General features: G+C 40.0%; 1 protein-coding gene across 1 annotated transcript in view; it reads left to right on the forward strand.

The window, feature by feature from the left end:
• Positions 1-12,786, forward strand: part of ABCB11 (ATP binding cassette subfamily B member 11) — a 991,743-nt gene that overhangs the window by 680,502 nt on the left and 298,455 nt on the right. Inside the window, exon 14 of the mRNA XM_044075586.1 lies at positions 2,669-2,794. Coding sequence (XP_043931521.1) covers positions 2,669-2,794 — 126 coding nt within the window. The remainder of the gene's footprint in view (positions 1-2,668; positions 2,795-12,786) is intronic.

The following is a 12,786-nucleotide window of genomic DNA, read 5'->3' on the forward strand; positions in this document are numbered from 1 at the left end:
TTTTCCTGATACCCTTTGCTGCTTTATGATCCTTATAACCGACTTTCCACTAAGATTTCATCCCCTGATTTGTAAACATGTACTGGAGCTAGATTTAGGACAAAAGCATTGAGACTGACAGTTACATAACCACTGTAGTTTATCTCCTCTTTTAGATGCTTTAAAAATGAATGCTAAAGAGTAAATTTCGATGAGGATAAAATAGGGGGACCTTTTTTTTTAAAATAAAATGAGCAATGCTTCTACCACATTTATTTGATGGAGATATTCATAGTATGTCATATTCTAGAAAGCCTGTTTTACAGTCCTCTTCCTGTTGTTGCCATACACTCCTTTACTATGTTTTCCCTGCCATTTACTAAGGGAAATATTGGTTACAGAAGCTCTACACTGAACCTAGACTACCCAAAACACTGCAGTGCAGTCTTTTGAAGATAAGAGTAACAGCACTGGCACCATATTCAAGCACATTTGTTATGTCATATGTTCCTAGGTTCATAGGTTTTTACTAGGCTAATGACCACATGGGCATTTTAAGCCTAGCCATGCAGCCCAAATCTCTGACAAGTTCAGATACCCATGATAAGTGTAAGCAGGGGCTTGGGAGATGAAACATTTACAAGCAAGGGCCTGAGAGATAAACCATTTACAAGTTGCCTGTGTCTGTTAGAGACATAGGTGCCAAACCAGGGATGAATTTCCTGCTCGCCATCCAATTGTCCAAGTTGCACTTGAGTTGGGTTAGGGAGGAATTCTAATTTGCATGGATGGAGAGTCTGTTCCACAGAAGGGGTAGTCTGTAAGATACATACCTGTCTCTCCAGTAGATCTTGTTTATATCATGGACAAGATTTAAGCCTTTAAAAGGGGTAATTCTGGTGCTGTTTGTTTTGTGGAAATTCAGGAGATCCATCAGAGTGTGGTCTGACAATGCCTAGTATGCCAGGCATAGCTCTCCCCTCAAAAGCCTGTAGGAGATAGACTACAGGGATAGGGCCTTGAGGTGGTCTGCATAGAACATTTTACTTATGCCCTGTATTCTTTTAGTGAGGAACCTCTGTGGATGATCCAATTATTGTATATGCCTGGTTAAGTACATACCAAAGGGGGCAATGTACTCAATGATAGATCTGATGAATGCTGAATACAGTGAAACAATGACTTCCTTGGACTTAGATGCCATACCTTTGTTTATAAGTTGTGCAACATAGAATGATTTCCTCACTACTGCAGACACTTGATGGTAAAAGGCTAGATTACTATCTGTATGTGTCCCTAAGTCCCTGACTACTGGGTCAACTCTAAGGGGTGTGTTATCACTATGATAGTTACCAGGGGTGGATGACTTCCTGAAGGATACTATTATGCATTTGTTGGCATTTAGTTTTAGTCCATGGTTCTGACACCAGTTGTTTGTCTGTGTCAGCGCCACCTGGAGAACATTTGTGTCAGTGTGGGATTCAATGACAGTTTCTAATTTGCAATCATCTACAAATTTAGTCAGCCAGAGACCACTGACATTGGCCTTGACTTCAGAGGAGTACATGCTGAAAAGGAGCAGTCCAAGGACTGATCCCTGAATGACTTCACTTGTGACTGGCCTCTTTGTAGAGGTGGATTCTAACTTCCTAGGTCTTGTCTGTGAGCCAGTTAGTTATCCACTGGGTGACATACGAGTTTGTACCTAACATCTTGAGTTTATTAACAATGCCTGAGTGGGGTATTGTGCCAAATGCCTTGGTAGGTAAAGTTCTGTAGTGCGAACCATTTTGCCCTCATCCATTGCTTTGGTTGCTTTCTCAAAGAAATCCACCAGGTTGAGTAGGCATAATCTGCCCTTGACAAAACCAAAATGGGTTAGGGTCAGTGTCTGGAGGTTTACCATATCATTATTGATCATTTCCATGATACTTGTTTCCATGGCTTTACATACAAGACTAGTGAGACTTATGAGTCTGTAGTTTCCAGTGTCTGTAGATGACCCACCTTTGTGCGGAGGAATGACTGTCGCTGTTCTCCGTTCATGAAGCATGAAGCCTGTTTGGAGGCTACAGTTAAATAGTAATTCTAGAGGCCCTAATAGAACATGTTTCATGCTATTTATAAGGCATCCTGGGATATTGTCTGGGCCCATTGATGCAGTTTTCTTGGCCTTAGAGAGAGCATGAAGGGCCTGTTCCCTAGTGATAGCAGGGGAAGTTATATGTGATGGTATTTCCTAAGGGAAGATTGGGGGGGGGGGTAAAGTCAGAGCTGAATTTATTGGCCAGTAGGTTTGCTAATTGTAAAAGTCTATACAAAGTAAAACTAAAAGGACAAATCTAAGACAACCATGTAAATGTAAATATTGACTGATTAAACATGAGCCAATCTCAGGAAGCATGTCCATATCTATTAACTAGCAAAGAAATAGATTACAAGGAGAAGATGAAATAAAAAGAAAATGTAAGCATATGTTTGGCAAGAAAATGCATTTGACATGAATACATTTGAGGGATTTTACTGCTGCATTTTATAACTTTAATAGGCCTGTTTAGCCTTCAAAGAAGCATTGACATATATGTTGACCATTAGTGGAAAACTAAAACAAGTTTGAAAGCCGACACTCATTGCTGTACAGAGTTTGTATTGTTAGGGTATGGCACTGATAATTTTATAATCATTTCAGATTCTAGACAGCCTAAATATGTACATTAAGGCTGGAGAGACAACTGCCTTCGTGGGACCCAGTGGAGCTGGAAAGAGTACAGCCGTACAGCTCATACAAAGGTTCTATGACCCTATGGAAGGAATGGTATGACCTGTTTTTATTTATGAATTAGAGATGTCTCATTTTACTACTAGTATTCAGATTGTTGGTATGATAGTTTTCATTGTAAATGTTGTATTTCACTGACACTAAAAAGACCTTGCTTCTAAAAAATGTGCACTGATCAGCCAATTTCCTAATCTGATGTGTCTGATGGTGAGGATGTTCTGTTAAAGGGATGATATATGCATGTTTCAAGTTTAGAACGGGAAATTATGTTGTGATAGATTAATTAAGTATGCATGAAAGGGGGTTTAGTTAAGTTAATAGGTAGAAACTAGGCATACAGTCCAGGAAAACATTGAGAAGCCTCACCCAATTTCCTAATTGCACTTAAGAACTGTCTACTTGGCAAACGGAGACTAAAGGAATCAAACCCTGGACCATAAGAAGCAGCTTGTTAAAAGATCATATCCTCAAACATCAGCATTAATTGCTTGTCTAACAAATTCTAACCATCTGGTGTGGGAAGAGAACCCACAGTTTTCTAATGTTCCCACATCAAAAGAAAGTGGGCTATATGTTAAGCCACAAAGCTGCTTGCAAATGTATGAAATCCAAAAAAAAAAAAACCTCACTTTTAACTAGAACATGTATTTATTATAACATTTAAGAATTTTCATTCCCTTAAACTAAGAAATTCATCAAATATTTAAAGCACGACAAAAAAGCACAAATGTAATGACAATGTGAACAAATAAAACCAGCAGCTAAAAACATACCCTTGAGCACACTGAGTATATATTTTAGTGTTTTTGTTCCTCTCTATTTAACTGGACATTGTCAGAATATAAAATCACTTTAAAACACTGCTTAAATAAAACCAGTTATTTGTCACAGGATCAAAATTCAGTAATCCAAGTTAAAATACTAAATAAAATGCAAATGCAATCAGGGCTGCAAAGATTAGGTCAAGTCTTTTTCTATTTGTAGGCATACCTCTCAAGATCCTAGCACAAAAACTCTGGATAAAGCCAAAAATAACAGGAAACCAAAGCCCAAAATCACAGACAGATTGTAAATATTGTTCTTACAAACTCTGAAAGTTGCCAGAATAACAGGCTTTACTTTAGCATACATTTACTGAATGATATGAAATCTGAAACTGAAATGTCTGTCACTGTTTAGGGGCTTTAATCTTCAATGATTTGTCAGAAAAAAAAAATATTTTATGTGGAACAGATTGTAAATATGAGCCAAATATCTGGACATTCTGCAGCAATCTGGGCTGTTGAGAGGTGTATTTGCAGGAGAAGGACTCCTTCCCTATTTCTAATGGTCCTTTTAGGAAGAGATAATAGACACAGCTGGCATAATGGTTAAGGTATTTGCCTCTCATGCACAATGTACAAGGTTTGATCTTGACCTCTGGCCAATACCTGTATGGAATTTGCATGTTTCCCTGTATCTCTGTGGAATTCTTTCGAAAAACATGCTGAGTGTTTCTACCTCAAACTCACTCAAGTATACAGTTGTAACCAGAAGCAGACTCTAGATGGTGCTCTATGGGGGAAGGGTTTTGTAGACCAACCTCTTTGGGCATCAGCTCTGATACTCAGTATCCTTCAAGACAAGAGATCATGGGTCAAAAACTGCACTCAGTATCAGGGCCAGCCTCTCAACAGTGTAAAAACTGTCTCTGTGATTTGGCCACATTGACTGTGGGGGAGGGGAGTTGTACAAAAGGAGGTTTGTTTATCTTTGCTTTGGTTACCTGAATGTTGTGTGGAAATATATGATTTTGATTAGTCCATACCCCCTGATAGTTGAATTGCTGCACTGTTTCAGTTTTTCTTGGTTGTTATAGAGAATAGAGAATCTGTCAGTTGTGTGGGCCTTTATATAGTTTTAGGGTCATCCCAAATAATATAGCTTTTTTATTTAAGGATGAATTTATGCTTAAGTAACCAGTGTGAAAGTTGTGAAAGGTAATGCTCAAGTTTGCTTTTCATTATGTTAAGAGAGCTATTTGCTATGTATAATACCATATCATCTGCCCATAAAATTGGAAGGTGGAAAGTGGGGTGGTCAGTGGGTTAATTTACAAAATATTTAATGGTACTGTGCTTTAGATATTTTCAGTTTCAGGATTTCAGTCTCAGGATTTTGCTCTTGAGGGAAATAAACCAGGGCATTCTGTACCATTTCCATAACCCAGGGCTAATCTAACAAATTATAATGATGCAGCCTTTATTATAAAGAGCATTTAGGTGAATTTTGCAACAAATTAGAATGCATAAGTTACTAATTATGTTGTCATAGTACCTTTAAAAGATATGCATTCCCATCTTCATATGGGAATTTGATAGTTTCATGATCATATGGCATTATAGTAAACTTAAATATGAATATGTGCAGATCTGTAATGTTATGTATGACTTTAAAATGTCAAAAACATGCTGTAACAGTTATTTGATCAAAAATATCATGGCCAGACCTTCTGATTAATAGGCTCAGAGCAGTAACAGACTGTTTTTTATTTTTTTTACAGATTATAGCAAGGGAAGGACCAGAGTCACTGCCAAGCATTCTCAGGATAGTATGGCAATGACACTGCCTTATCATTTTAGTGATGTGAAATGTATACGTCAGTCAGTAACACTGTAGTCAGGTACAGACTAAGTAATATGTGTAGTTTTGCCTACTGAGAAAAAAAAATCCCATATCCTCTAGCATGCTATGCACATTGTAATGTCTATAATCCAAATCCTCCCTGCTGTGATCCCAGACAGAATCTCTGTATGCAGAAGAAAACATGATATTTTATTAACACTGACAAATTTAAACAATATTTTGAGGTTGTACAATTAATCCCCTATGCTCTTGCAACACCGCAACGTGGGTCCCTGGCAAATACTGGACTTATTTGTGATGGCCACCCACAACTATCACAAATAAGTGAAAGCTTATAAATGGAAACAACATTAAGAAGCAACACACACACACAAACACACACACAAACACACACACACACACACACATACACACATAAAAGCCTCCCCTGCAGCTCCCAATTTGGGGGTCTGCACTCACTCCCCACACTCCCACTATTTATATATTTCAGCTCTGAGGCCACTCTATTACTGGACAAAGGAAAATCCCAATATACTGGCAATTCTGCCTCCTGAAGAAAATCCAGCCAATCGCATACAAGTGTTCACATAAATGAGAGCCAGTCACTAGTGTTTCACAAACAAACTCGACTTCCTTTTACATGAGGCCTTGAAGCACTGTTTCCCTCAGTACATTATTAGCCTCTGTTAACCTAACCATAACACAAAGTGGACAGGGCTTAACACAAATTGGAATGGAAACTTCAAGGAGGCTGTTAAAATACAATTTTTTTACATTTGCTTACTTTTGTTTTCAAATATAATTTGTTGTACATTGTAAACATTTTGGTCTGATATATATTTAAATATTAGTTAATAATAACAGAGAAACAAATATGGTTGTCCCGGTCCCCTTCAATAAACACATCACACCGAATGACATTTGACGACCTTTATTAAAACTTCCATAACATAGCTTTGATCACCAAAATTTATTAATTACAACTGGGCATAGTATAGTTGATTCTAAACACAGCATAAGCATCATTGTAATGGTTAATCAGGACAGCGTACCTACTCATCCTGCCCTAGTAAACAGCGTCCATTACCTCTGCTCGCTTACTTTACTTATGAAGTAGCATCCAAGACTCACTTCATATCCCATTTATTGAATTACCCATCCAACCAAATAATTCAAGATGACATGACATTACTCATCTTGACCCAGTAAGCAGCATCCATACCTCTACTTGCTTACTTTATTTATGAAGCAGCGTCCCCATCTCACTTCATACACCATCCATTGAATTACCTTCCAACCAAATAAGCAGCGTCCTTACCTCCGCTTACTTATCTAGTCAGCAAAATTCCTCCAGCTGTTCATGTTCCTTGCCCCAAATCCTTGAAATGAACATCCAGACACCAGAGGGGAACAGAAGAAGGCAAGCCTGTACCTCTTCTCTGCCTACCCCGCCTGATAAAATAACCACAATCCCCACCAACCGACCAACAAAAAAGGGAGGGTGTTTAGCAAGTTCACGCCAAAATGTGATTATTTACCCAGCTACACTTGTCTAAACCCCGTAAGCCCCTCCCAACCCTTATCACATTTCCTCCCAATCATCCCTCCCTCCCTCCATTTAACCCTTTCACCTCCCCCAACCCACTTAACTCCTACTAATATTTCAATGTAACCCCTCTTGAAGATGTCTTAGGACAACTTGGTTTGTTGCCAAACCTCATTTGTCCTGGTCCCCTTCAATAAACACATCACACCAAATGACATTTGACGACCTTTATTAAAACTTCCATAACATAGCTTTGATCACCAAAATTTATTAATTACAACTGGACATAGTATAGTTGATTCTCAACACAGCATAAGCATTCTTGTAATGTTAATCAGGACAACGTACCTACTCATCCTGCCCTAGTAAGCAGCGTCCCTACCTCTGCTCGCTTACTTTATTTATGAAGCAGCGTCCCCATCTCACTTCATGCACCATTCATTGAATTACCTTCCAACCAAATAAGCAACGTGCTTACCTCCACTTACTTATCTATTCAGCAAAATTCCTCCAGCTGTTCATTTTCCTTTCCCCAAATCCTTGAAATGAACATCCAGACACCAGAGGGATGACAAAAGAGGGCAAGCCTGTCCCTCTTCTCCACCAACCAGCATGACCAGGCTGTTCCCCCCTCCCTTTTACCCAAAATTGTTCAACCAACTACCTCCCATAAAGGGAAGGGTTAAGCCAAACATCATTCGGTATACCCCGTCATCAACCCCATGCCTTGACATACCAACAGTGGAACACGCCTTAATGAGACTAAATAAAGTAGGATTGCCCGTGAGTCCACTGTATTACACTGGAACATCCACTCTCAGAGAATACATTCCCTTTTAGTCCACTTCCTTCAAGCCACTAACCATGGCTCCACCTTTCCAGAATGACAACCTATAGCCATAACAAATGCCACAGAAACTATAATCCCTTGAACTCAAATCTGCACCCAGTCAAAGAAAACCTTTAGCAAGTCTCGAACCCAGGACCCTGTCAGCTATAGCATATCACAATAGCCCACCAAACTATACAGCTCTGGATGTGCAGTAACCCAATTACTGCAGGGAATTGTCTAACTCCAAAACTTTAATGACCTAACACTAAGTGCCAGAAAACCTGAACCACTTGAGCTAGTTCCTGAAAACTCGCCTATGCTCAGCAATGAATTACTCCACATGCCCAACCTTACACATTCCCAATTCACTCATTATCAAATGGCAATCACCAACATTACAAAGCTCCCTGCTCCCAAAATATCAAAACCCTCATACTTACAATGCTTCCAAAATCTTCCCTACAAAATTCCTTCACTTCTAATTGAAATGGTTCTTGTAGTACTCTCATCTAAACCGTAACCTAGCATGAAACATTACCAACACCTACCCAGCCCTATGAACCATATCAACTTCCCGTCACCAGATCATGGTACCTCTACCAACCAAGTAACCTGAACTGATAACTGTAAATGCACCCCAAAAGCTCCACCCAAAATCTGACATGCCTAACTTCTTTCTTACCATATTAACTGTAGACACTGCATATGAAGGCTAATTTCAATACCAAAATTTACAGGAGTCAACTAGTGATTTCTATACAACCTATAAACTCAGTATGGCCTGATTAACTCCTATTCCAATGATCCAAAGAACATTTCCATAAACAAGCAATACAATAAATCCCCATGCAATCACTCTAACCAAAATAATAGTTTAAACATAAAGTCATAGTTGTCTAAAAATGCAACCTTGGCAACCCCTCCTATTTGCTGCTTTGATCTGCAAACGGCTGTATGCATGACCTTAAACTTCAAAGAAATCTAAGATGCTGAAACTTTAAATACCTCCCTGCCCAATACCTCTCAAGTATACCCCACCTTGAGGAAGGTACCCCACCCGCTTCCTAAAAATCATGTTCCTCAAAGTTCCATATTAAAAATTCTGGCACTCATTCCATTCTAGATATAAGAATTAAAATTTAGCTAGGTTACCAGAGGCCTAAACCAGTGACCTCAGAGTACCCCTGATCCTATGATGATTGGACTCCACCCACCCATGAAAACCCCAGTCTCCCCTTATACAATCCAACTCCCTGGATTACCATGTCTCAACATGACCCTTCTTCAACTTGCCCCTACCCTACCTTGATGAACTCCAATCCTGCTGTGCCATCATTAGCACAGACTTAGGATTACCTGCTAACCCTTGTGCACCACTCCCACAATTAAACATCCCCACAATCAGCATCCACTACCTTCCAAAACCATTTCTGACATGGCATGGGCCACTGCTCACCGTGCACTCCCCCGTCTGTGATCTCATTGTGCACCACTCAAGAAACCAAAACCTCCATTGGAACAGCTTCCATAAATTTCCGAGCTCCCTCACCGCCGGTCACTAACCAATGTCAACTCAAATTCCATTCTGCAATAAAACAAAAACAGAATATGTATCTTGACTTTACAATACAAGAACTGAAACAAAACAATTCCCTAAACCCTATAGTTAGAAACTCTGCAGCAACACCTTGACACTCAGACCCCCCCCCTTTACCTTCTACTTTGAGTTCTGACCACTATGCAAAACTGCCATAGAGAACGCCAATGTTTAAATAGTAACTAGCTAATGAGGTAAATTCTCTCTCTTCTGTCACTGCAGGCCGCAATGTTCACTTACTGCTGATAGCAGTAAAATATGAGACAATAAATGCCCGACCAAGGCTAAGTAAAAGCAGGTCAATGACCCCACCTAGGGGCAAAGTCTAACATATCACTCTTTATAAGACTTAGTAAGCCACCAGACCACCCACCTCGCATTGACATAAGTCCCCATTATAGCTGCTACATACTCCTGCCATCTCTACCATGATCAGAGACAAAGCACAAGAAGCTCTAACCTTGCTCTGCCCTGGTCTCCAGACTGAAACCCGTATGCATGCCAGTATTCTCTAACTGCAATCACAATGAATAACCCCTAATTGTCTATGAAAGTGGCTACAGATATGAAGCAAAAATCTGGACACTATGAGCCTGCACGAGATATGATTGAAATATTGCAAATGTCACCCACCCCAGCCATTCTAGCAATAGCACGAATACCTGCCAACTGACCATTACCTGAACACTTGAGCCATATACTGAATCACTGCATCCTTATTCTTGTAAGGTAGAGTCAGAAACCTTCAAAATGCAATACACACACAGGGTACTAACTGATCAAAACAGCCAACTAGCCATCCCAACATTACCCAAATCTTCCACAAATGAAATTCCAAATACTTCCAAAATGCTCTGTTAATCATCCCTGCCATACCTTTCAACCTCTTAATACAAGAAATCCAGATGAAGCCTAAAATAATGCGGAGACAAAGACTCAAAGTATGGACAGTTTGTAAATGTTACTGTTATAAACTTAGAACACTGCTAGAATAAAATTTGTGTAAGCATACATTTTATGGAGGACATAAAGTCTGAAACTCAAATTTTTGTGTCATTATTTCATCCTGAATGCCTTCATTCCTCATGATTGTCTGAAAACCACAGACTTTATTAGGAATAAACCAAACATCTACAGCAATATCTGGCAATTCTGCAAAAACCTGTACAGTTGAAAAGGTACAAGTCCCTTCCTTCACTGTTCATCATACTTTCATTCAAGAAACAGAAATAGTCAGCGCTGTAGCCAAGCCCTTTTTTTTTTTTTTTGAATTTCTGCACATTTAAATACATTATCAGAAAAGGCTGAATCAAAAGACATCCTTATGCTGTTGTATAAAATTATCTTAAAATTAAGAGCATTTGTATGGGCAGGTAATACAGACTGACCATTCAAGGCAACCAATACTGTCTGCCTGTTAACACTTAACAGGACATTAACACATAGTCCGCATGGTATCTAGGCAGACATGCATGCGCCAAAACAACAAAGCCTCACAGCCTGCAAAAAAGCTTGCAGGAACCATAAAGCAATGCAACCAATGAGCCCACTAGGCATTCTTCACAGGCAGAGACAACCCGCGGGAAAAACAATCATCCAAGAGAAGCTTGTGATAAAGTGAGGCCTGCACAGTTCCATCCAACAACCTGTCACTTGGATACCCAGCCAAACACCTCTCAAAAGCTCACCCCTAGAAAAAAATCAGCCCCAATGTTGGTGCTGCCAAGATAGCCAAGACATGCATTACACCTTTCCTTAGTTTCCCATCAAATCATCATACAGAAAACAGCACCACTCAGCTATCCCCTCAACAAAGCAATTAACAGCCTCATCATAAATATGCATTTTTTTTTTTGTTTTTTTTTTCTTTTCTCAATACACCCCCCCCCCAATGAGGCTCCAACATTTGAGACAAATGGAACACACCACAGCAGGATCTGCTAGCTTTGGACCATGTCTTTATCACAAAATACATTCCTAGACAGCCAAATCCACCAGTGGTCTATAAAATTCACTGTATCCCAATGTACATTTCTCTGAAAATCCCTCCCACACCCAATGTCTGTCAATCCACCACGGCGTGCCATACCTGTACACCGATGTTTGACATCCAATGAATAGACACGCCAATAAACTCTGAAGCTCCAACATAAGGGATATACACTCTGTGGCATCTTTAACATGAACCCCAATCAAAGGCAAGGCAACATCCCCAAAAAATCGAACAGTTCTTTCAGTGAAGTTGCACCCCCAAAAATTCTTTGGCAAAGGTGAAGAATGCCACCACCTGGGGCTTTCTGCCAACCACTCTGAAACCAATGAAAGTAGAAATGTCCTGGTCCACCCCAACACTCACCCCAATGAGGAAGCACAAAATTACAGTGGGATGCCACACTGGATAAAAGTCCACTACCAGGGACTGCATCTGTATGAACCTTCAACTGGCTGGTTCCCCAGTACGCATGCACAGAGCATGACCAAAATACCAAACAAGCCAACAGCCTGCGAAAAGGCCTCCGCTGGTCCGGCTACACCTCTCCCAACTGTTGGAGAGCCAAAAGATGAAGCCACTACCACTACAAACACTGCACTCCCCTGCAGCCCCGAAAAGGCAGCAACCTTTACAATTGTAAGTCTGTCTTTAAACTAAGATACACTTACTTGGAACTCTTTACATTGCCAAAAGCCATATTCCATAGCCATCAGTTTTCCCCCCACTCTTGTAGCATAACTGGATGAAGAAAATCATCATTAAAATATTCCTTTCAGCACTCGCAGCATATGGCTTGCATCCAGAACTCTCTCTCAAAACTTTCTCTCTCTCTTTTTTTAATACAAGTTCCAGATACCAAGCTCTCCCACCAGAAAACTGGCAAATGTATGAAATGACTGAACGCATACCAACATTCTGCAGCCTCACTTGTACCAACCCCCCTCCCCCTCGTGGCTTGCGACAAGAGTTTTAAGTTAATAACTGCACCTAAAGCATTCCCTGACATTAATAACTGCCCCTACCAGACTCATGCTACATATATAATACTACTACTTACATATACTTTAATTTAATCCCCATACCAACAATTACTAATCTGCGGGGCCTACCTGGACTTTAGTTAATACAGGTCATCTTGGACGTAACTTCACACTAGCAAGTTCACGCCAAAATGTGATTACTTACCCAGCTATACTTGTCTAAACCCCTTAAGCCCCTCCCCCACCCTTACCTCATTTCCTCCCAATCACCCTGCCCTCCACTTAACCCTTTCATCTCCCCAACCCACTTAACTCCCACTATTAGATCAATTTAACCCGTCTTGAAGATGTCCCAGGACAACTTGGTTTGTTGCCAAACCTCATTTAATTTTTTTTCTGTTAATGTTACAGTGTCTAACTGAATACAGAACAATGAAACTCAGTCCGTGAATGTT

The sequence above is a fragment of the Protopterus annectens genome, chromosome 6.part1 (genome assembly GCF_019279795.1).
Source record: "Protopterus annectens isolate FY-2018-M chromosome 6.part1, PAN1.0, whole genome shotgun sequence".
Classification (NCBI taxonomy): domain Eukaryota; kingdom Metazoa; phylum Chordata; order Ceratodontiformes; family Protopteridae; genus Protopterus; species Protopterus annectens.